This window comes from Eschrichtius robustus, chromosome 1 (assembly GCF_028021215.1).
Source record: "Eschrichtius robustus isolate mEscRob2 chromosome 1, mEscRob2.pri, whole genome shotgun sequence".
In the NCBI taxonomy this organism is placed as follows: domain Eukaryota; kingdom Metazoa; phylum Chordata; class Mammalia; order Artiodactyla; family Eschrichtiidae; genus Eschrichtius; species Eschrichtius robustus.
Window position 1 is genome coordinate 128,607,882 of NC_090824.1, and position 25,889 is coordinate 128,633,770.

Genomic DNA, 25,889 nt, shown 5'->3' on the forward strand with positions numbered 1-25,889 from the left:
TACATAATAGATTTGCCTATTTTTTAATTATCTGTCTCACCCAAAGGACTGTAAGTATAAAGATATAGCCCAGCTCCTAGAACAGTACCTATCAGTAGAAAGAGTCACTCAATTAATATATATATAATTTGTTCTTTTATCACATATATATTGAGTTCCTATTATATCTTTGTGTATATAATTTTTTAAATAGGATTATATCAGACATACTGTTTTGCAGACCGTGTTTTTCACTTAGCAATAAATTATGAAGACACATCAGAAATTCTTACCCAATGCCATTTTAATAACGGCGTAAGGATGTTACTAATCCTCTATTGTTAGACCAGCACATGGGCATTTCGATGCATCCTTCCACATATCATGTTAATGACAACCAGTTAAGATAGTTAATAATATTAACAATGCCTTATATTCCCATGGTAATTTATAGTTCACAAACTATTTTCATATATCATTTGGTCCTTACAATAAACTCAAGCAAACAGAGCAGAAACTCAGAGAGGTTACATAATTTCCCTAAAATCATAAAAAACAGTAATAGGGAGCCCAGATTCAAACGTAGGTCTATCTATCTCTGCAGTCTGGGCTCCTCACTGTACCTCATCATCCCTGGTAGAAGCCTTCATTTTACAGATGAGTGATCCATGCTTAGAGAAGGGAGTAATGATATGCCCAGAGTCACAAAGCTTCTTCAAGAAAAAATACAGATAGAGTAGAACCCAGGACTCCTGACTCCCTGTCCAACGCTCTCTCAACTACATTCTCTCTCAACCACATGCTGGGTCAATAAATTAGAAAAAAAAAATCCTGAATTGCTGCATAGTTAAAATGGTGACCAATACACGCTGTTGCACTTCTCTGAAGATTACACAGTATATTTGCTTGGTGCTGCGAAGTGCCAACCCGATGACACTTGCAATCCTGAGCTTATTTGATGTGGTTGGGAAGCAAATGAGATTCCAGTGCCCCTGTTGCGCATAGGTGCTCAATGAGCATTTCCTGCATGGTGGGAAAGTGCCCTATATTTACAGTACTTGATCCAGTTTAACAGCAAGATCTAATGTTAAAAAAAGTTGTAAAAGTTTTCACCCTAGTTCACACAAAACAAGATTCTGAGATTATGACTAGCAATTTTTCATGAGTTGATTTATCTGAATAAAACCTATAAGGTTTTGAACCATTAAACATTCGATTTAGAAAAAAAAATATCAGCATACAGAAGAATAAACTGAGAAATGGAACAGATTTGTTTCTTGCAATAATTATGAGCAAAATCTCAAACTCAGCATCCTTAGACCATCGAGCTGTGTAGGATGAATGTGCTAATTAATCAATTACTACCCAACAATGTACCCTGTTTATTTACTGAAATGCACTAGAAACATGTGCAGAACTGGTAATTATTATTCATCTTCAGTAACAAATATGACTCAAGTTCACCTTCATATAATTAATAGAGCATGTAGTTAGCTTTAACATCTTGCTTTATTCGAAATAGCAACAAGGAATAAAAAGAAAGAGCTGAACCACAGATGTGGTTCACTGATGTGCTGGCTTGGACTAAATGTGCCTATTACCCACAGCAGCAGCATTTCTCATACCTGTCCAAACTATGGCCAGATTCACTCTCCATTAAAAACCCAGTTTTCAAAACTAAACTTTTTAATGTGAATAAAATTTTAGACCTATAAAAGCAGCCCAAAGGGGGCTTCCCTGGTGGCGCAGTGGTTGAGAGTCTGCCTGCCAATGCGGGGGACACGGGTTCGATTCCTGGTCTGGGAGGATCCCACATGCCGCGGAGCAACTGGGCCCGTGAGCCACAACTACTGAGCCTGCGCGTCTGGAGCCTGTGCTCCACAACAAGAGAGGCTGCGACAGTGAAAGGCCCGCGCCGTGATGAAGAGTGGCCCCCGCTCGCCGCAACTAGAGAGAGCCCTCGCACAGAAACGAAGACCCAACACAGACAAAAAATAAATAAATAAATAAACTAAAAAAAAAAAAAAAAAAAAAAAAAAAAGCAGTCCAAAGAATTCCTACATACTCTTCATTCAGGTTCCCCGAATAAAATCCAAGTTTTAGAGCTTGATAACTTGCTTAGAGTTGGGATCTTTGTTGGTGGTACCCAAACTCCTTATTACTCCTTATTGCATGCCTTTCAGTTTTAAAGATAAAAGTACTTTCAATATGCATAGAAACAGTTGTTTTACAACAAATTTTGCAAGTGATTCCGCTGTGAAAAATCTTTTTTTTTTTTTTGAGAGTCATCATGTATGCCCCCAAATTTCCCTTGAGCCAGACAGACTCCTGGGCTAGATGGGCCACAGTTTGGATCTAGAATGCTATTTCCTGTTTCCTTACTAATTGTGTAACATCTAAAGGATGTTAAATTGTGTCAGCAACTTTTACATTTGAGTCTAGCATCAGATGGCTCTTTTTAACTATGGTCAAACATGGGGTTTTGAGTCCTATCAATGCACTGGGTTAGCCAACATGTTCGTTTGGGTTTTTTTCATAAGATGGCTCTAGTAGCGCCTTGTTGTCTTTAACTTCATTTGAAACCATTTTGTTAGACTGTATTGTGACAGCTGTCATATCAGCATGCATTTAAAAACAACTTATAAAAATTCGTGAATTTGGGGGACTTCCCTGGTGGCACAGTGGTTAAGACTCCATGCTCCCAATGCAGGGGGCCTGGGTTTGATCCCTGGTCAGGGAACTAGATCCCACATGCATGCCACAACTAAGGAGCCCGCCTGCCGCAACTAAGGAGCCCGTGAGCCACAACTAAGGAGCCCGCCTGGTGCAACCAAATAAATAAATTAATCAGTTTTTTTAAAATTCATGAATTTTTGCGTAGCCATTTAAATATTGAAGATAGAAGAAAGAAAGCAACATTTTCAGCATATTACGCTTTACTATTTCAAGAAAGGTAAAATTGCAACTGAAATGCAAAAAAAGATTTGTGCAGTGTATGGAGAAGGAGAAGGTGCTGTGACTGATCGAACATGTCAAACGTAGTTTGCCAAGTTTTGTGCTGGAGATTTCTCACTGGACAATGCTCCACGGTCGGGCGGTAGACCAGTTGAAGTTGATAGCAATCAAATTGAGACATTAATTGAGAACAATCAACGTTATACCAATGCAGGAGATAGCGGACATACTCAAAATATCCAGATCAAGTGCTGAAAATCATTTGCACCAGCTTGGTTATGTTCATTGCTTTGATGTTTGGGTTCCACATAAGTTAAGCAAAAAAAAACCTTCTTGACTGTATTTCTGCATGTGATTATCTACTTAAACGTAATGAAAACGTTCCATTTTTAAAACAAATTGTGATGGATGATGAAAAGTGGATACTGTACAATAATGTGGAAAGGAAGAGATTGTGGGGCAAGCGAGATGAACCACCACCAAACACACCAAACGCGGGTCTTCATCCAAGGAAGGTGATGTTATATGTATGTATGGTGGGATTGGAAGGGAGTCCTCTATTATGAGCTCCTTCTGGAAAACCAAACCATTCATTCCAACAAGTACTGCTCCCAATTAGACCAACTGAAAGCAGCACTCAATGAAAAGCATCCAGAATAGTCAACAGAAAATGCATAATCTGCCATCAGGATAACGCAAGACCGCATGTTTCTTTGATGACCAGACAAAAACTGTTACAGCTTGGCTGGGAAGTTCTGATTCATCTGCCATATTCACCAGACACTGCACCTTCGGATTTCCATTTATTGCAGTCTTTACAAAATTCTCTTAATGGAAAAATTTTCAATTCCCTGGAAGACTGTAAAAGGCACCTGGAACAGTTCTTTGCTCAAAAAGATAAAAATTTTTGGGAAGATGGAATTATGAAGTTGCCTGAAAAATGCAGAAGGTAGTGGAACAAAAGGTTGATTACGTTGTTCAATAAAGTTCTTGGTGAAAACAAAAAATGTGTCTATTTTTACTTAAAAACCGAAGGCACTTTTTGGCCAGCCCAGTAGGTATGAATCCCCGCTCTACCACCTGCCTGCCCTGCAACTGGGGGCAGCTTATTTTAACCTCTGACTTCTGACACTCAGTTTCCTCAGCCTGAAGATGAGAAGAATGAAACCCTGCTCTGGAGTGTTGTTTCAATGAAACAATAGGTGGAAACTACCTAGCATGAAATTAATACTCAGTAACTGGTGAGTACTATTACATTGACATTATTGCCCTCTGTGGCCACTTTTAGCTTAAGAAACTGAAATGTGCACAAGTATGCATACACAAATAAAAAAGTATTTCATACAATGGAAACTGCAAATGTAGATTCACATTTTTGAAGTTTTCTCCTGAAGGGAAAAACTGGATAAAATTTAATGCATTTGTACAGTAAACTAAAAAACATTTCCCATCTGAAAATACCAGTGGAATGCCACTTCAAAAACCTAAACTGACAAATCATAAATCAGTGGGTGGACTACTGTATTTCCATTATAAAATGATTCAAGGCCCCTTTAAATGGAGAGCCCCCTTAGGGCATCTCAGTATTTGTTTATAGATCATTAACTACTTGACAGTGAGACTGGGGAGGGGGCATAAAGACTCACAGCTAAAGTGCTAAGAGTCACTGTCGGTTGAAGATCAGCAGCAAAGCCAAAATATCTTAGGAATTTGATATGAAAATATGATTTCTGCTACAAAAATGTTGTATGCTATTCATGAATGAATCTGTTAGTAAAACAAGGCTCACTTTATGAAGCTGAGACCATAATTATGACCCGTATGACAAGGTGAATTTACTTGGCCATGTTTTCAAATGCTTCCCCAAACACTGACTACATATTATTAAGATTGTAACATTGAAAACATGCCCAGGAAATGGATTGTGTTATCTACCAGCATAAATCATTAGCTGGTTTCAAAAAGTCACAAATATGTCTCCTAGCATCCATGTCAGAATAGCATAGAAATGTTCCCTAATGAAAAGCTCACTGAAAGCTGGGAGGCCAGAATTTTGATTCTTGTTTCTGGTATATGATCTTGGATAAGTTTCTTTCCTATTCTGTAGTTTAATTTCTCCAACTATCGAAATTAAAATTAAAACCACTGACCCTGAGTATTATGATTTCCTTTTTCCAACATCCCTCAAACACACTAATTGTACTCACTGTACCCACTTTTTTTCCCACTTATTCAACAAATAGAGTACCTACCATATGCCAAGTTACTAGGTGCTGGGATCACAAAGGTTAATAAAACAGACATAAACCTCTGGCCTTAGAAAATTTACATTCCAGTGGCAGGGAGAACTTGAGAGTAGTTTAGACACAAGATGCTCTGGATGAGATTTCTGCACCCACTTTGTTCACAATAAAATGTTTTACCAGAGTAATTCTTCTTGCCACTCTTTGTAACAGCAGCCCCAGCTGCCAGCCGACTGCTTGGGGGCTTTCAGAACATCAATCAGTTCCACAGAAGGACTCAAAAAGATCTAGCTAAGAATACAGCAGTTCCTTCCTTTCCTAATGACTTCTGCCATATAACTCAGTACTTCTATGAGGATAATTTTGCATAAAGCCAATGTATATCGTCCTTGCCAGGGCACACACAAGGATACAGGAATGGAGCAGCAAGCACTGTTTGCCACTGATGGGAATAGGGAAAATGAAGGAGCATTCTTCCAGCTACAGGGGGAACTCATGCCACTTCCTCTGGTGCTGAGCTGGGCCTAGAGGGCACTGAGCCATTAAGCAGATTTGGGTTCCTAGGAGACTCAGGATGGTGGTTCTTTGACGTTATCTGTTTTTAAGTTCTAAAACATGCTGGAATACGAATTGGGGCAGCAGCAACTCCATGGTCCTCCTTTTCTTGAACCAAAAATCCTAAAGCTTCAAACTGGAAATTGTAAATGAAATCCTAATTGTAAATATTTCTATCCCTTCTAAATAATTCCTTTATCTTTTACCAACATGCTGACATATGCACCTAGTATCTTGCCCTTAATTCTCCTTCTGAGAATAGCAGTGAATTAAAATCTACATGCCTACCCTATTTTCTTTTAAATCACACTATTAGAAATATGTGAGCAAATCAGGATCTCACAGTAAGGTTGTAAAAACAACATGAGAAAAAAGATGCTATATATGTACACGGCCATGTTTCGGTCATGTCCACTATATATGTTCTCTATACATATTTCTTAATAAATGTGAATAATAGGATGTATTATTATGTAATACTACCTGCAGAACTCATTGTTTTTTTCAAACTTTTTATTGAAGTATAATATACATGCAGAAAAGGGCACATATCATATGTATTCAGTACTTTACAAACTGAATACACCCATTTAACTAGAATCTAGATCAAGAAAGAGAATAATCCATAGGTTCATCAATTATAACAAATGTACCACTCTGGTGGGGGATGCTGATAATGGGGGAGGCTATGCATGTGTGGGGCAGGGGATTTATGAGAAATATCTGTACCTTCCTCTTAATTTTGCTGTGAGTCTAAAACCACTCTTAAAAAATTGCTTTAGGGCTTCCCTGGTGGCGCAGTGGTTGAGAATCTGCCTGCCAATGCAGGGGACACGGGTTCGAGCCCTGGTCTGGGAAGATCCCACATGCCGCGGAGCGGCTGGGCCCGTGAGCCACAACTACTGAGCCTGCGCGTCTGGAGCCTGTGCTCCGCAACAAGAGAGGCCGCGATAGTGAGAGGCCCGCGCACCGCGATGAAGAGTGGCCCCCGCTTGCCGCAACTAGAGAAAGCCCTCGCACAGAAACGAAGACCCAACACAGCCAAAATAAATAAATAAATAAATAGCGGTCCCTTTTTTTTTTTTTAAATTGCTTTAAAAAAAGAACTATAGAAATAAAAGAATGTTTTTAAAAAGAGAGAATAATCCCAGTCCCCCAGAAGTCACCTCATACTCCTCCTAGTAACTGCCTCTCCGCTCCAAGAGTGATCACTATCCCCCTTCTAACAGCATAGATGAGTTTAGGCCAGTTTCTATACTTTATGTAAATGAAATCGTACAGTAAGTTCTTTAGTGTCTGCATTCTTCCACTCTTCCTCATGTTTGTGAGATCCATGCATGTTGTGTGTGACTGTACAGCATTCTTTCTTGTTGCTGTGTAGTATTCCATTGTGTGAATACGCCACAATTTGTGTATCTGCTCTACTACTGCTAGGCATTTGAGTAATTTCCTGGTTAAGTATTACAAATATGAGTAGTGCTGCTATGAATATTCTAGTACGTGTCTTTTGAAAAACATATGCACACAATTTCTGTTGGGAATTGCTAAGGACTGAATGTTTGTGTCCCCTCAAAATATGCTGAATATGCTGAAGCCCTAATACCCAAAGTGACTGTATTTGGAGATAGGGCCTCATGCAGGAGGAGGTGATAGGGGTTAAATGAAGTCCTAAAGGTGGGACTCATAATAGGGCTAGTGCTCTCATTAGAAAAGAAAGAGTCAGACACAGAGCTAGCTCTGTCTACCATGGGAGGATACAGCAAGAAGAAAATACAAGCCAAGAAGAGAACTCTCACCAGGAACCCAACTGGCTGGCACCTGATCTTGGACACCCCAGTCCCCAGGACTGTAAGAAATTTCTGTGGTTGGCTAAACCCAGTCTGTGGTATTTTGTTATGGCAGCCTGAGCACACTAATATAAATATATACCTAGGAGTGGTATGGCTGGGTCATAAGGTATGCATGTATTCAGCTTTAATTTAAACTGCCAAAAAATTTTCCAAAGTGGTTGCCAGCCATGCATAAAAGTTCTAACTGCTGCATATCCTCACTAACGCTTAGTACTTTCTTTTCTACTTTAGCCACTCTAGTGGGTGTGTAATATATAAGGTAATATATATTTTAATTCCCATTTCTCATACGATTAGTGAAACGAAGCACTTTTCCACATTATTAAACATCTGGATGTTCTCCTTTGTCAAGAGTCCATTCAAATATTTTGTCCACCTTTCTATTGGATTGTCTTTTTTTAACAATTTGTTCTAGATACCAAATGCTTTGTCAGATATATGTATTACAGATACTTCTCCCACTCTTTGGATTACATTTTCACTCTCTTAATAGTGCCTTTTAATGAACAGAAAATTTTAATTTTAATATATTCCAAACTATCAACTTTGTAGAACTCATTTTTAACATGTTCTGAACATCTACAAGGTCCTAGGTGCCTTTAAACAAAACCAAAACAAATTCCCTTCTTTCTAGGAGCAGCATGATACACCCATGCACATGTTAAAAGCTGTACACGGTAGCACTATTGATAGTTATTTTTAAGGGATTCCTTCTAAGGGATATGCCATTTCTCCATGCTTTGTGGAAAACTAAGTATTCGTGTATTTAATGCATTTAATTCTTAATTACTGGACACAATATTTTTGAACACTGACTCAGGCTTTTGAATGCCAACTTCTAAGCCCCTTCATTTCATGACCATGAAGAATTAGAACTGAAAAGAAAATCAAGCATCTGATCTGAGTTGTAGGTTTTTTGAGAAATTATCTTATTTCAACTATGGAAGGAGTATCATATAATCTTAAAGTTAGAAGAGATATCTAGATGTCATGTTCTCCAGCTCTGTATCTTCAGGTTAGGGTAATATTTCATTCAAACACCCTTGAAAACCTGGGTGTGGTCCAACATCTATCAGAAATCTTTGGAAGAACTTCCTACCTTAGAGTAGAAAAGAGAGATAATCAAAGAGCCTTGGATTAGAGAAACCCTCATCACTGCTGAGGTTTTTCCAAGACAGCGTCTTCCAACAGAAATCCTTCAGCCTTTTCCCAAGCCTTCAAGAGACAACGCAGTGAAACCTATGTAAATATCTGGCTCTCTTTATCAGTAGTTTTTACATTATATGCTACAGAACCTAGGGCTTCTCAGACAGAATTCAGAGGTTCCCCACATGTTTGATTCAAATTTCATTTTTTTAAAAATAGATTTTTATATTGCCAAAAGAGAGATAATGTCCATTTTTTTTAACATATTGCAAACTGCCCATGCATTAATTTGAGGTTAAGTCATTTCAGTGTAGATCTCAGAATTAATCTCCTCCTGCCATCTCTAACTGAAGCACATGCCCAAGATTTCAAGATGAATCATTTAAAAACCACTCTTATCTGTATCCACTTCTCCCAAGGGATCAGGATTTTCTTGATAGTATGCAACCAAAACAAAGGAATAAGAAATAAGCTGTCCTGAGGCTGCTATAGCAGCAACTGTCGTCAATAGCCCCCAACTTCAAAAATTTTTGAGCATGAAACAGCAGGATTGGGACTTCCCTGGTGGTCCAGTGGTAAAGAATCTGTCTTCCAATGCAGGGGACACGGGTTTGATCCCTGGTCGGGGAACTAAGATCCCACATGCCGCAGGGGCAACTAATACCGCACACCACAACTACTGAGCTCGCATGCCTCAATGAGACAGCCCGTGGGCCACAAACTACAGAGCCCATGCGCTCTGGAGCCCATGCGCCACAACTAGAGAGAGAAAACCCACACGGCCATAACTAGAGAGAAGCCCACGTGCCGCAACAACAAGATCCCGCATGCCTCAACAAAGATCCCGCAGGCCGCAACTAAGACCTGACGCAGCCAAAAAATTAAGAAAACAAAAATCAACTTAAAAAAAGATTAAAGAAAAACCAAACCAAGCAAACAAAAAAAGCCAGCAGGGTCAAAAGTCCAGTGGCATGGGGCCAGCCACGGCATCCCAACCATACTAATTCCTGTTGGTCTTACCTATGTCTTCGCCGGCCAGTCTCTCTTGACTCCTTCCCATTTCTAAGCTTGGTTCTGCAGACGTCCTATTTATTATTTTAGCTATCCAATTTCCTTCCAATAAATTCCTTTTCTGCTAAAAACAAAACAAGCAAAATAAAAACCCAAGACAACAACAAACTAGCCTCATTTTAAAAACTTACCTTCAAAGTTAATGTTAAAATTTTGCACTTATAAATGTTTAGTAATAAAACACAAGTTTTCATAGGTTGGGGTTCTATGACAGATTTTGTTTGAAAAAGGACTCCAGTGCTTTTTAAAATTTAATTTGAAATCACAGTATTGAATCACCTCCCTGACTCTTGTCTTAGCCTCCCTTCAGCCATTTCTGTGCAAATCTAACTACATCGTGCTTCCCCCTAAAATCTTTCATAATTTAATAGGGAATCCTATAAAGTTTAAATTATTTACATGACTACAAGGCCCCTGAAATGACTTAACCCTACAAGATTTGGCACATGGTTATGGGTGCTCAATCATTGCTTGTTGTAGGAATCAATAAAAATTAGAGAATGTAAGAGCTAGCTACACTATCCTACATTATCCTACGCTATCCTACTCATATCCTACATGAGTCTTCAACAGTAATAGTAACTGTTATATGGCGTTTACACGTAAGTATCTCATTTACATACAGTACTTTCCAGACACATCTTATTTATGTATGGTTTCTCCAAACATGAATTTAGGAATTGTAAGAGGAAATGCTTCTTTAGAAAGCAGATGTATGTAAGTTACTACCTCAAGAGGCTGCAAAATTTGAGAAAAGGTTTTCCTAAAGTACGAGATTTGATAATGAGTGACAGGATTATTACGGCTTAAAACTAAAAGACTCCTGGTCTGGCGTTCACCAGGCTCTTAGGAGGGGGGTGGTGGTGCACACTGCACGGAGAGACGTGGGACTTTCTAAGAAATAAACTTTTTCTGTTGAAATATCTGGGACTTATTTTAAACAACACAACAGCGGGGATCTGAATACAAAAGTGCTCCCCGACTTTACCAGCCACTGCAAATCTGGGGACTTGACTTTTAACTCGCTTCCCTGAGGACACCTTCTCAAGGGTTTCCTCAACACCACCAACCAAGGATTGCACTTGAGCCTGGGGCTTGGAAGAGAGATACGGGTGTAAGTTTTGCCACTCAGTAGGGTGGTTAAGTTATTTGTTTTAAAGCTTAATTTTCCTCATACCTAAACTGATAATACTCGCGAAGCCCGCCCTCAACCCTCCTCAGGGTTATTAATGCGTACACGAGATCCTCGGTCACGTTTTCACTACCTCCTCAGCGAGGGTGACCCTGACCGCCCGCCCGCGCCCCACTCCACTCTCCCTAGGAAGCCGCGGGACTTTTGTGCGCACGCGCTGCCGCGCCCGGGGGGGTCTCGCACACTAGCGCGGCGCCCGTTGGGCGTCCCCGCCGCACGCCCGGGGAGCGAGCGAGCGCGCGCGCTCCTTCGGCCCCGCCCCCAGCGGCGCGCGCCCCTACGGCGGCCAGTGGGTGGGGGACGCGGGCGAAGCTGGTCATGGAGGCCGTGCGGAGGGCCCATGAGGCCGTGCTCTGGTTGCTGCTGTGCCGGCCCTGGGCCTCGGGCGCCGCCTCCCGCCCGAAGCCCCGCGCCTCGGAGGTGCTGACGCGCCACCTGGTGCAGCGGCGCCTGCCGCACTGGACCTCTTTCTGCGTGCCCTACAGCGCCGTCCGCAACGACCAGTTCGGCCTCTCGCACTTCAACTGGCCCGTGCAGGGTGCCAACTACCACGTCCTGCGCACCGGCTGCTTCCCCTTCATCAAGTACCACTGCTCCAAGGCCCCCTGGCACGACCTGGCCCGGCAGGACCAGTTCTTCACGGCGCTCAAGGTCATCAACCTCGGTGAGTGGCCCGGGCCGGTGAAGCACGTCCCGCCGACGATGGCCCCACTGTTTGCAAAGCATGCTTACAAACGCTCTGGCTCCGAGGCCGAGCCCCCGGCCCTAGGTCAAACCGCGCCCGCCCTGGGAGCCCTGCCCCGGCCCCGCGCAGGCTCGCCCGGGCGCACGCGCTCGCCACGCTTCGCCCAGTGCTGGGGCGTTACCCAGACGCTGCCTCTGCGTCCCACCCACCCTGCAGCCTTCCAGCCCCGGCCCTGGCCCTGGGCTTCTGTGTTCCCCCGCCCGGCAGGTGCTTGTCAGGGCTAAGTTGTTGCTCCTGAATCGTCCCCCGGAAAGTGGGGCTTATCGACAGGCCTGTACTTAGGGACCATCCTGCATCACCCCGGGGAGAGAGCATTCCATCCTCACTACCCTGCAGCTCTTAACTAGAAGGACCCCTACATTGGGCAGTGAGAAGGAGGGTGTAGGCCGCTGGAAAGTGGCTCTTAAGTTTTTAAAAAATGCCCAATTGCATGGCAGGATTCGTTCCCATGAACACCACTTTGTGGGTGCGTTCATATTATAAAAACTGGAACTACTTTTTTAAAGTTTCTTTGTTCTCTTTATATGAAACCCCAGCAAGTTTGTTTTACTAAAAGCACTAAAGGTTTTCACCAGTGTTGTTAGCTTCTTCAGATGCTAGGCCTAAAAGATATTTAAAAGACGTATCTCTTTAATATTGGTATGTTTTCATGGAATATTCTAACTCTGAGAGTGTTAACTCTTGCTGGATGTTTATTATCTTTTGGTTAATGACGGAAGGGGCGTGAACGTTGACATGAGTGCATCTTTTATATTTTCTAGGTCAGTGAAAAATAGGCCTCAGGATGTTTGGAACCTATTAATATAGCTGATATCAAATTAATCCATGTTTCAGTAATTCAGAATCTAGATGTGCAAGCTGACCCACGTTACCCAATCAGTTTTTTGAAACAGAATTAAAGCTAAACGCCTATGCAGCTGCACTATTCCTATATAGTCTGATAGTTTCTTAAATTTAAATATGGTAGGTGTATTTTTGCTTATAATAACTCCCATATGTCAGTCATGGGATTTTGGAGCCATTGCTCCACTGGGACTGTCTTGGGTTCAGTCCATTAAGGAGAAGATTATTCAGCAATGTGTAATCCTTTAAAAAATATGTCTTATTATTTGGCTGATGAACTATATAGAGCATGCCTACTAATTTTGAGGTTGATGCAAAGAAGTTGAGGAGTGTAGTGACTCAGAAAATTCAATTCAAAATTATTTGGAGAGACTTGAGTGATGACTAGATTCAAGAAGAATATGTTTATTTTAGCATTTTCAGAATCAAAAAAAATCATTCTTCCCAAATGTAGTAATAGGTTAGGAAAAGCATAACTGGAGGGTTATAGGTAAACCATGAGCCCAATGCCTTTTTTTAAAAAGTTTTCACCATTTAAAACCTAACACTTTAAGAACAGCTTAATGATTAGGGGCTTCTCTTTTTAGGTAGAAAGAAATCCAAAGAAAAATAGGATGCCCAGAACATTCTCACACAGAAAAGTAGTAAAACCTTTTGAAGAAAGAAACAACAGCTGTAGTTTTTTTTTAATGTGGAAGAGAAAGATGAATAGTGATTTAATGGTGTTTATGGTCTTTGGAAAATTCTAAAAATTCTAAAAATTCTGTTTAAAAGAGAATAAGAGTTTTAAGTTCAACAAAAAGGAAAACTTTATGCTCAAGCATGCTTGAATACAAATTGGCTTATACTAATAAAGGGAATTTTTTTTTCTGGACTTTTTATTTTAAGAGTATTCACCAATTTGATAATGTTAATTTTGTATTTTTGTCTTAGGGTAGGGAATTAGATAATAGGATTTTTTTCCTATTCTGTGTTGTGCAGTTGCCCCTCTGGATCATCAAGTACATATTCTATTTAAAAATACTTAGAATTTTATTCCTCTTCTTCCCTTTCAAATAGTAATTATCAAAGTCATTCATTTTTCCATTTTGTAAATAGTAAAGATTTCTCTTTTACCCATTTGTTCCCTTTCTCTTTTACCCATTTGTTCCCTTTCTCTTCTGCCTTCCTTTCAATGGAAGCTGACATTTTACTGATGGTTTACCAGTCTGGGTATCCTGCTGGGAAGTAGATTGAGATTTAAGAAAAGCAGTTTACCATTGGAATGAATGGGTAATTGGAGACTTGCTACAAAGTTCTAATTTTTTTAAAGTGCTTAATTTGACAGTGGTTTACCTACTGTTCAGCTGACTCAAAATGAATTATTGTGCAAAGAACTGACTTTTACATTCATTTTGATGTTATGATATGTTTCAGACAGTCTGGAAAAAATTTAATTTTTCACCAAACCTTACAGACTTCACAGCATTTGTGCTGTAAAGAAAATTATGGGGTTTTTTAGTGTGTAAATTATATATGTGGCTAATCTTCCCATTTAGTGTATTAGCCTGACTGCATTAAATAAGTAGACTGCAGGATAAAAAAAAAAAAATTAGAGAATTTCTGACTCCTACATTACATCTCCACCCCCTATCAAATAGCATGAATGATAATGGTTCCTAGTTGTTTCTTAATAAGAGATAATGTAGTTATTAAATTAGTAATCCTTGATCAGTCCTCCATTTTAGCTGAAAAAATATTGACCATTTGTGTGATTTTTTTTTTAAAGTATCAGTATTTTAACCGAAAACTGTGATAAATACTGTAAAACAAAACTTTCAGTGTCATCAGCCATTTCTTAACTGTAAGTCCTTAGCATTGGTTTAAAAGTCATATTTTATGTGTTTTACTATCAGTATATTTGGAAAATTAATAATTATTTCTAGAGCCTGTTTTCTTTCTCACTCCATTTTCAGCTTTTGAAGTTGTGATACCATATTTTAAATTTATTTTTTATTTCAGCTGCTCCCTCTACTCCACTCGCTTCTGCCTGCCTGTTCTTGTTCTCTTGTCCACTCCCCCACTCCACACCACTACTTGCCTTTTTTTTTCTTTTTGGTTGAATGATTTATAAATAGCTTTATGATGCTAGTTTTTGTGAATTTTTTGTGACGTTCCTCTGAGGCATTTAGAGATTTTGGGGGAGGTATTACCAAGGCAAAGAAGGCAATATACTGTGAAAAGTTTCATAGGGATTCCAGGGAACCCTGTGATAGTAACAAGCTGTGACCCAGTATATTCCTAAAGATAGAGAGGTGCCGGTCTGAATGGGCATTTTTGCCTCTCTCATTGCCAACTAGTGATGCTTCTCCTGATTAATCTTTGGCATCACAGTGGCTGGAATGCAGCTTCAGGGAATAAGCACAAAGTAGTCCAATGAACTTATACACTCAAAAAGAACATAACACAGCAAATACAGTCTTGCAGAAAAGTAAGAAAAAAATTTAACAATATGATTAGTCTTGAGCATGTGTTGATTTCCCTATTATCTAGAAAGAAAGTGATTTTCCAAATGTACAGCTCTTCTTTTAAATTGTTATTTTCTGTCCAACTCATACCCAGGAACAATAAAATTAATATTTGTGCACACTATACAATATTTGTTATGATTCATGTGCCTGTGGTTTTATACATGTTTTTAATATGTTAATAATAGTCATGGATTTTAAATAAGTGCCTTACAAAAAATAGGAATTGTGAAAGTTTGCTTTGTGTCCAGCTTAGTGTCATGTGCATATGAGTGCTTAATCCATATCTCTGGCTAGTATATATTTAGTTTCATGTATCACAAACGGCAACTAATCGCAAATGGAAATATTCCAAAGAAGAAATATGTTATTGCAGTCTACTATATACCTATTTCAAATAGGTTGAAGCAAGATTTTCAAATCAGTTGTAAAAATATTAATGGGATTGTTTCTTTCTCATGTTTGTTATTATACTAAAATCTTCCTTAGAGTTAGGTTTTGCCTTAGATTTTGAAGACAGCTTTTTGACCCAGTTTCTTTTAAGTTGTACAAGAAATTATTTTAGCCATCGGTATTACTGTCCAACTTAAAGCACAATAAAGATGACCTAGTAATTTAAGCTCAAGGCCAATAATCAGGAGCATCTACAACTAAATTAATGACACTTCTCTGTTTGATTATTTGTGAAAAGAATATAGAATTACTTCATAATTATTTGGAGGTAATGAATTAATGTTTGTAAAGTACTTTGGGTTTTTTAATTTATTTATTTATTTATTTTTGGCTGTGTTGGGTCTTCGTTTCTGTGCGAGGGCTTTCTCTAGTTGTGGCAAGCGGGGGCCACTCTTCATCGCGGTGCGCGGGCCTCTCACTGTCGCGGCCTCTCTTGTTGCGGAGCACAGGCTCCAGACGCGCAGGCTCAGTAGTTGTGGCTCACGGGCCTAGTTGCTCCGCAGCGTGTGGGATCTTCCCAGACCAGGGCTCGAACCCGTGTCCCCTGCATTGGCAGGCAGATTCTCAACCACTGCGCCACCAGGGAAGCCCAGGTACTTTGAATTACAGTTTACATCAGCCTTATCTATAGTTTTTAAAATCTCTAGGCTTACACAATTGTTACTATGTTCCACAAACATAGATGAAATCGACCTCTTAGGCTGAGTCAGTGTTTACTCATATTTTTGTAACTTTATAATTTCTTGATGTTGCTGAAGAGTGCTATGTGATTTATACCATGACAAATATATGAGTACATGATTAATAGGTATGGATTTCACAAGTAACATATTCATTTGTTTTCTAGGTATTCCAACTTTGTTATATGGACTTGGCTCCTGGTTTTTTGCTAGAGTCACAGAGACTGTGCACACCAGTTATGGACCAATAACAGTTTATTTTCTAAATAAAGAAGATGAAGGTGCCATGTACTGAAAGTGTGCGTTGGAGGACGAAAATACCAGTAGATTTTCTCATGTGTATGTGCAATATTTATTTTTGATTCCTTAAAATAAAACTTTGCAAACACCTTTTTCTTTCTACGGTGTCTGGTTCTTTAAGATGAATCATTGCCCTCAAGAGGCAAAGCTTTTCATATTAATACATTGTTATATATTGCATACTCTGTTTAGCCAATGGGAGCTACAAACGCATAATGCTTATACCAATTTTTTCCTATAACTAGGTTAAACAAGAGATAAAAAATGATTGTAACGTATAGATTCTGTAGTTATGTATTAACAATTTAAATCAACTCTTTGAAAATATAGATACCCCACAAAGAAGGAAGGGGAAAAAATCTTTAACATTGGGAAAAGAAGTAGAGAATTTTATGATATATGATAAAAATAATATAATATCATTGGCAAATCCAAAGTTGATGAGAATTCTAACTGCAATCTGAAATTTAAACCATTCAACTGTCAGGATTTTAAATGGAAACGTATTACAGCCCTTGTGCCATTTACCTGTATGAGAGGTGTGGGTGTAATGTTGAAACTTCTTATTACCTAAAGAATCCAATACCATACTACTTTTTTAAAAATGTAATAACAACTGCAGGTAATGTAAATGCAGCAAGAAGAATGCAATTAAGACTTATTAAAAGTTAAAATAGCATGCCGATAAAGCTGTAAGAACAATTAAAATCTAGAAAGACCCAGAAAAAATAAATTTGGTAACTGTTTAAAAAAGCAACTAGCTGAAATGGTACGTATCCGTAGACTTATTGGCAATGGGAAGTGGGCTGAAATTTTAAAGACCTGATGGCGGTTTTGCATTAGAATTTTATTAAGTTAATTGCATTTTTGAAAGCAGAGTCGTTAAAAAAATTTATCCTTGGGGGTAGTTACAGAATACCCAGACGAATGGTAAATTTCAGAAATTTGGAGTAATTCAGGGAGAACTAAGTAGAACTATTTAATTTCTAAACCAATGGGTGTTTAAGATTTATGATCTCTCCCATAATTACAAACATGCATTATATACATTTTATGTTAATGTGTTGCTGATGCTCTGCAATGTTTACACAGTTTTGTAGCAAAATATTTTATAGAATTCAATCTAACCAACATTTGGGTGCCTACTTCTGGCAAATCAGTAGGGAAAGTGAGTGGAAGTGATTGAGGTGAAAGCACTGGAATAATGAAGTGACACAAACTGGCTTCGTTAAAGGTAGTCATTTTAAGTGAGCTACAGAGAGTGAACTGTTCTTCAAACATTTGTAGTGTTCACTTGTCTAACAGCAATTCTAAATAACCTTTTAATCAAAGAAGTACTTATGCCAATATATTTAGTCCAGAAGAATATACTTGACACTAGTTAAATGAATGGCTTACACAAAGGAGATAGTGTTACATTAAGCTTCATTAATAATAAAACTGACTGTTAGCATTTTGCAAGGAAGGCTAGAACTGATTTCCTCTGTAATGGGCAAAGTTAAATAACTATAGCTCATAAGTTTTAAGTCAAATACTGCTCATTCATTGCTCCTGATCCTGTCAATACTTGCTGTAAAGGTTTGGTCCCAACACAAGGCTGATAAAATGGCTTTTATCAGACCATAAATACAGCTTTTCAGTAGAGTTGCACTTCTTTTCACACTGGCCTGTTTGATTTCTGATAATTTGTACTGCTGACTGTGCTTACCTGTTTTTCAATAGCTACAATCGGAGTGACTTCTTGTCCATATGGTGATAGGTAAGTCTCCTTGGAGAACATCTTTGACAAACTACCCTATTGATCTCTGTGATTCTCTGCTGCTTGCAGCATTAAATAGAGCCTTGATTTCTTGTCTGATGTGCTCACTGTGTAACAATTAAGCAAATATAATATTTTCTTGTATTACATGAAAATCAATAGACCTCTTGCTCTCATGAAGTTGATCATGGTAAAGGAAGAACTCAACAATGGCTAAGGGCATGGTTCAAATATTTAAAATATCATTCCTTGGATTTATGAAGTCTTGTAGTGAACCGTTTAGTCTGAAAAAATTCTTCTCATTGAACAGCAATGGTTTAAGTTTTTTCTTTAAAGTTGGATACTACATCAAAGTATTGTGGCCTAAAAAGGATAAAATATAAATGCTGGAGGCAGGAGATTGATTCTATTTTTAGCAACAGTGCTATCTTACTTTTTGACCCCAGGCTAATAACTACTCCTTTGTATCTTAGTTTTTTCCACCTGTAATCTAAGAAGGACAAAACAAGAAACCTTTCTGCCTTAAAATGTATCATGAATGTGCTTGTAAGCAAATGTCAGTTTTACATTAATTGCAGAAAAGCTGGTTTTGTAATCCTTATTCTTGTGTTCCATATATATTTAAGTTTAAAATACTTCATCAATAAAAGGATTTTTTAAATAAGTGAGAGGAAGGAAGGAGGAGACACATTGAAGGCAGTTTGTGCGAGTGTGTCTGTGCACATGCAGGTTATGCCTGAGATGGCAAGCTGGGTTCCTAGTGGACCCTGCCCTTCTGGATAGCAGGAGTTTTCTTAGTTGATGAAACAGACAGCTTTTCTGCCTATACTTCTTTAATGGGATTTTTAGTCTTTAAAATAATCCAGGCAAAACTATTTTTTGAATGAAGATGAAGTTTTATTTTAGTTTAAAATCTTGGATCTCTTCTATTGTTATTTCTATACAAATCAATTATCAAGTGTTGGAAGAAGTTTCTAGTCAAAATTCGTAGCTCCTGTATAAGTTGTGAACCACCATAAAGATGCAGTAACAGAGTTGGGAGCAAGAAAGAGGTTGCTAATTAAAAAAAAAAGAATCCCTAGTTTCTCAGTGCTAATGTCTTAACATACCAAATTGTACAAATAGTTATAAGTTCGTTCATCATACATATTTGGTCACTAATATTTTGCTTATTGTTGACCAGTAAAAATGGAAACACTTTTAATTTTAAAAGCCATATGTATTTCTTTTAAAATGTACATTTTATTTTGTGTCATTATATTTATATTCACTCAAAATTATAATCACAGATCATCTATAATTCTTCACAAAATATCTCTTAATTCTATTAAAGAATGAATGTTGTTTGAATGAGTGGAGTGACCTAAAGACAAGGATCTGGGTTTCATTTCATTTAAAAGCTAATGCAGATAACAGAAACCTTATCCTAAAGCTAGTGGATCGGGTGTCTAATTTTTTTCAGCACTTACCATTCAGACAGTAATGACGTTTGGGGGCATCTTAACCTAAACAAGTACTTAGCATTACATCTCACCTGGGTCAACAGTCTAGGGTATCAGAGTTAAACTGTGTTACTGTAAATTAATGGAAAATGTAACTGCACTTTGCTGAAAGATCAATGTCCAATAAAGGCTGCACAATCAAATCTTGTTGCAATGATTGAGGTCTTTAATTGCCTTTCAAAGATAAGGTGGTAATCAACACAGCTTTAACTGATCTTTTTTACTAGTTCAATTACATGCTAATGACTAGTGCCAAGTCAGAATCTTTAACTACTTATACTTATTAAATCTTACGTTAGTAATGAAAAGTTACTTTAGCTTACACAATCGATAGAACACACATCTTAATTACTATATTTCACTTTTATACCATTTTATGTGCTTGACTAATGTTTCACAAGAGCTTTCCCAACAATAAGAAGTGTTATTAGTAGTGACCACAGTCCACAGAGTATTTTTCTAATATAAATTGGAGATCAGATGTTGAGAAAAAAAATTCTTTAAATGAAGATGTGGATAAAATAATTTCCAATGACACAAGCTTGGCCATCCAGCAACTTCTCAGACCTGTTTTGCTAATTGAGACTACATTTAATACAACTCTAGGCGCGCGGGCTTCAGTAGGTGTGGCGCGCAGGCTCAGTAGTTGTGGTGCACAGGCTTAGTTGCTCCGCAGCATGTAGGATCTTCCCGGACCAGGGATCGCACCCGTGTCCCCTGCATTGGCAGGCGGATTCTTAACCACTGCGCCACCAGGGAAGCCCCTAGTTAAGTGTTTTTCTAAGTTCAGTTAGCTTTCTAGTAAAGAAACTGTGATTTTACATACTGCCTACTGTAAAAATCTCCTATTTGGGGAAAGGATAAATGTTAGAAAAGGCAAATGACAAAAAAAATAATAAGTTGGACATCATCAAAATTAAAAACTTTTGTGTTTTAAAGGACACTATCAAGAAAATAAAAGACAACTGACAGAATGGGAGAAAATATTTGCAAATCATATATATGATAAAGGGACTTATAGCCAGAATATATAAAGAACTCTTCTAACTCAACCCAATTGAAAAATAGATTGGGACAGACATTTCTCCAAAGAAATTATACAAATAGCTACTAAACACATGAAAGGCGTTTAACATTAACTATTAGGGAAATGCAAATCAAAACCACAACGAGATACCACTTCATACCCAATAGGATGGCTATAATCAGACATAATAACAAGTGTTCGCATGAAATATGGAGAAGTTGGAACCCTCATACATTGCTAGTGGGAATGTAAAATAGTGCAGCCACTTGGGAAAAGTTTGGCCGTTCCACAAAATATCAAACATGGAGTTACCATATTACCCAGCAATTCTGTTCCTGGGATACATACCCTAGAGAATTGAAAATATGTTCACACAAAAACTTGTACACAAGTGTGCATAGCATTATTCATTCTAGCAAAGAAGTGGAAACAACTCAAATATCAACTGATGAATGGATAAAAATAAAATGTGGGGCTTCCCTGGTGGCGCAGTGGTTGAGAATCTGCCTGCCAATGCAGGGGACACGGGTTCGAGCCCTGGTCTGGGAAGATCCCACATGCCGTGGAGCAACTGGGCCCGTGAGCCACAACTACTGAGCCTGCGCGTCTGGAGCCTGTGCTCCGCAACGAGAGAGGCCGCGATAGTGAGAAGCCCGCGCACCACAATGAAGAGTGGCCCCCGCTTGCCGCAACTAGAGGAAGCCCTCGCACAGAAAAGAAGACCCAACACAGCCATAAATAAAATAAATAAAATTTAAAAAAAAAAGAAAAAAAAAAAGAAAATGCTCCCTATTTCACTTACAAAAAATTAAAAAAATAAAATAAAATGTGGCATATTCACACAACAGAATATTATTCAACCAAAAAAAGGAAAGAATTATTGATCCATGCTACAGCATTGACAAAGCTTTCTTGAAAACATTACACTAAGTGAAAAAAGCCCATCATAAAAGCCCATACACTGTGTGATTCCATTTATATGAAATGTCCAGAATAGGCAAATCTATAGAGACAGAAAGTGGATTAGTGATTGCCTAGGACTGGGGAGGTTGGTAGGAAATGGGGAGTGACTGTTAATGGGCACGGGGATTCTTTTTGGGGTGATGAAACTGTTCCAAAATTGATTGTGGTGATGGTTGCACAATTCTGTGACTATACTCAAACCATTGTACACTTTAAATGGAAGAACTGTATGGCATGTGAATTATCTTTCAATAAAGCTATTAAAAAACTAGTAAAGGGGGGAGGGGAAATGGGCAGTTAGTGTTTAATAGGTATAGAGTTTCAATTGTGTAAGATAAAAAGAGTTCTGGAGATAAATGGTATTGATGGTTGCACAGTAATGTGAATGTACTTAATAACACTAAACTGTACACTTAAAAATGGTTAACATGATAATTTCTGTGTGATGTGTATTTCACCATAAATAAAAATAAATTTTAAAAATTAGTAAAGGATTCATTATTACTATGATAAAATATAACTGCATAATTTCTATAGAAAATAACTATGTTTAGAAAAATGTTAGAAATTAAAAGAGGTAAAACATTAACATCATTTTATATGTTGTATTCTTGGAATTTTAAAAATTTTAGTATGAAACCTAGTTTTTATTTTTTTAACATCTTTATTGGAGTATAATTGCTTTACAATGGTGTGTTAGTTTCTGCTTTGTAACAAAGTGAATCAGCAATACATATACATATGTCCCCATATCTCCTCCCTCTTGTGTCTCCCTCCCACCCTCCCTATCCCACCCCTCTAGGTGGACACAAAGCACCGAGCTGATCTCCCTGCGCTATGAGGCTGCTTCCCACTAGCTATCTATTTTACATTTGGTAGTGTATGTATGTCCATGCCACTCTCTCACTTCGTCCCAGCTTACACTTCCCCCTCCCCATGTCCTCATGTCCATTCTCTACGTCTGGGTCTTTATTCCTGTCCTGGCCCTAGGTTCTTCAGAAACTTTCTTCTTTTTTTTTTTTTTTTTAAATTTATTTATTATTATTTATTTATTATTTATTTTTGGTTGTGTTGGGTCTTCGTTTCTGTGCGAGGGCTTTCTCTAGTTGTGGCAAGTGAGGGCCACTCTTCATCGCGGTGCGCGCGCGGGCCTCTCACTATCGCGGCCTCTCTTGTTGCGGAGCACAGGCTCCAGACGCGCAGGCTCAGTAGTTGTGGCTCACGGGCCTAGTTGCTCCGCGGCATGTGGGATCCTCCCAGACCAGGGCTCGAACCCGTGTCCCCTGCATTGGCAGGCAGATTCTCAACCACTGCGCCACCAGGGAAGCCCCCTTTTCTTTTTTTTTTTAGGTTCCATATATATGTGTTAGCATACGGTATTTGTTTTTCTCTTTCTGACTTACTTCGCTCTGTGTGACAGTCTCTAGGTCCATCCACCTCACTACTAATAACTCAACTTCGTGAAACCTAGTTTGAATTAAATAGATGAAATCTCATTTGGGATCACTTTTAGTAGCATTAAGAAAAGGGTATACTTGGTTTGAGATACTTTAAGACCAGGGACTGCCCTGGCAGTCCAGTGGTTAAGATTCCGTGCTTCCACTGCAGGCGGCATGGGTTCATCCCTGGTCAGGGAACCAAGATCCTGCATGCCGCGAGGCATGGCCAAAAATTTTTTTTAATTTTAAAAATTTTTAAAAAGATAAGACCAAAGAAAAGTATGTAAAATGTTAGTAAATGAAAATATCCTCTTTTAGATCCTAGTTGCTAGATAAAGAATATCAGCTACTACTAGAATGAGGTTTTATATAGTATTGCTTATAGCTATTTTAGTTGCACTTATATCATTTTAAATACAGTTTATGAACATTGTACTACTCCATTATATTATAAATTTATCTTCAGTAATATTTATAGTATCAATTTAAACGCTGTAAAACTTCATGAAAAGTAGCTTAAACAAGGATTTTGATAAACAAAAGCTTTCAGTTTTTAAAAGCAAATCATGTACTTCTTAAGGAAGATTTGAAGTTTTTTGTTGTTGTTGATAGAATTATGAACCTTATAAACTTGGTATTTTTTAGTTAACCTAAATACATAAATCTATTTGAATTCATCTTATGAAAAGAGATATGTCATTAGATATATGATCATTATATGCTTTAGTGATTCATGGACCTTGTTACATACATTCTTTGTAATGTATGAATTATTTAGTAAGAAAAATCACAATAATTTTGTTGTTACTCAAAAATTTATGGGTTGGCAGAAACAATTATGCAGCCCCTGAAGCTGGTATGTTAAGGTAACATCATTAAAACTACATAGTATGTTTTTTTTGTAGTTATTTGACATAGCCTTTACTGCTTCTGCTAGAATATATCAGTAATTTTATAACAAGCTGTCTGTAAGCAGAATATTGAATTTATTAACCACAAAGTGATTCATTTTACTCTATTTTCATATAAGTGCATAACTTAAAATCAGATCTAAAAAGTTGTCTACCCTAACCCTAAAGGAAAAATAAAAATATACAAAATAAAAATCCGTACTCTAATAAATAGATGTGAATTTAAAACTCCATTTAAGGAAAATGGATATTTTTATTTCAAAAAATGTATATGTTTATGAATTGGATTAAAATAATTCATAAAAGTAGGAGATTAGGGCTTCCCTGGTGGCACAGTGGTTAAGAATCCGCCTGCCGATGCAGGAGACATGGGTTTGATCCCTGGCCCGGGAAGATCCCACATGCCGCGGAGCAACTAAGCCTGTGCACCACAACTACTGAGCCTGCGCTCTAGAGCCCGTGCTCTGCAACAAGAGAAGCCACGACAATGAGAGGCCCGCGCGCCGCAACGAAGAGTAGCCCCCGCTTGCCTCATCTAGAGAAAGCCCATGTGCAGCAAGGAAGACCCAACACAGCCAAAAACAAAAACGAAAAAAAAAAAAAGTAGATTATCTTGCAACCTTTCTTTACACATAGTATTAAGGCTCTGACTGTGAGATAAAGTCAAAATTTTAGTTTCTTATGCTTTCAAATATCCAAATTTTATAAAATAAAGGGACCAAGAATTTCAAGGTTTGAATTAAAATCTAAATAGTGTCACTTACTTTTAGATTACATTAAAAATCAACAGTCATTCATTCATCCTACAAATCTTTTGCATTGACCATGTTGAAGGCAAATTTTATTCAATACTAATTTTACCTGTCAACAAAATCTAGTAGTTCTGAATCTATATACAGGGTCCATTCAAGCCATACTGAAAGACTACTTCTGTACACAGCTGGAAGAGAACAATGTGTTACTAATTTTTGTGTTTCCAGTATTTGTCATATAATGAAGGCTCTATGTCAAATGAACATGTGATGATTCAAAATTAAAAAGAAAACTTGCCTTCATTTTTAAGAGCTTTAAGAAAAGGATACTTTAATTGGAAATCATATGGATTCTTTACAAGAACAGCAACAAATTTTGAAATACTATCTCAGGTGTAATGAACAAACTTACACTGTTCCATGCCTTCTGAAAAATAAAAGATTGGAATCTTGTTGCATTATCCTTTTGAGGCATCTCAAAAGGTGCCATCTATTTTCTCATACAGCAATTTTACTATTTTAAAGTCAAACAGAATGATGTGTAGAAGTATGTGAAATGAAACAATCAGAAACTACTAGGATGAGTTAGACTTACTCTTTTTAAACAGAACTAGAAATAGTGTGTTGGTAACAAGGAGACAAGAAGAATATTTTAATTGATTTGGCAAAAAATGGAATGGGGTGCCTCTTGAGGAAGTGAGTCTTGTTATTGCAGATGTTCAGAGAGGCTGTATGACAATTCCTTAGGTAAATGTGGAGAGAATTCTTGAATTGGGCAGAAGATTAGATTGGTGATTTTGTAAGTTTCCTTTAACTCGAAATTTTATTATCATTCTTTCATGGCTGTGTCTGATTTAGCTTGATGTTTATTGCTATTCCACTATGTGTGTAATACAAAGAACCTTGTTTTGGAGATGAAAAATATGGTTTAAGTCTTGCTATACCATTACTGGTTGAATATAATTGAGAAAAATTAGAGCCTTCTTAGTGTCTCCATATATACAATAAGGAGTTTAT

General features: G+C 38.1%; 1 protein-coding gene across 1 annotated transcript; it reads left to right on the plus strand.

Moving 5' to 3' along the window:
* The first annotated feature begins 11,253 nt into the window (after positions 1 to 11,253).
* On the plus strand, positions 11,254 to 16,612 carry C1H15orf61 (chromosome 1 C15orf61 homolog). The gene is made up of 2 exons (XM_068536753.1): positions 11,254 to 11,655; positions 16,387 to 16,612. The coding sequence occupies exons 1-2, from the start codon at positions 11,310 to 11,312 to the stop codon at positions 16,512 to 16,514; spliced, it is 474 nt and encodes a 157-aa protein (XP_068392854.1). The 5' UTR covers positions 11,254 to 11,309; the 3' UTR covers positions 16,515 to 16,612.
* Positions 16,613 to 25,889: the final 9,277 nt, after the last annotated feature.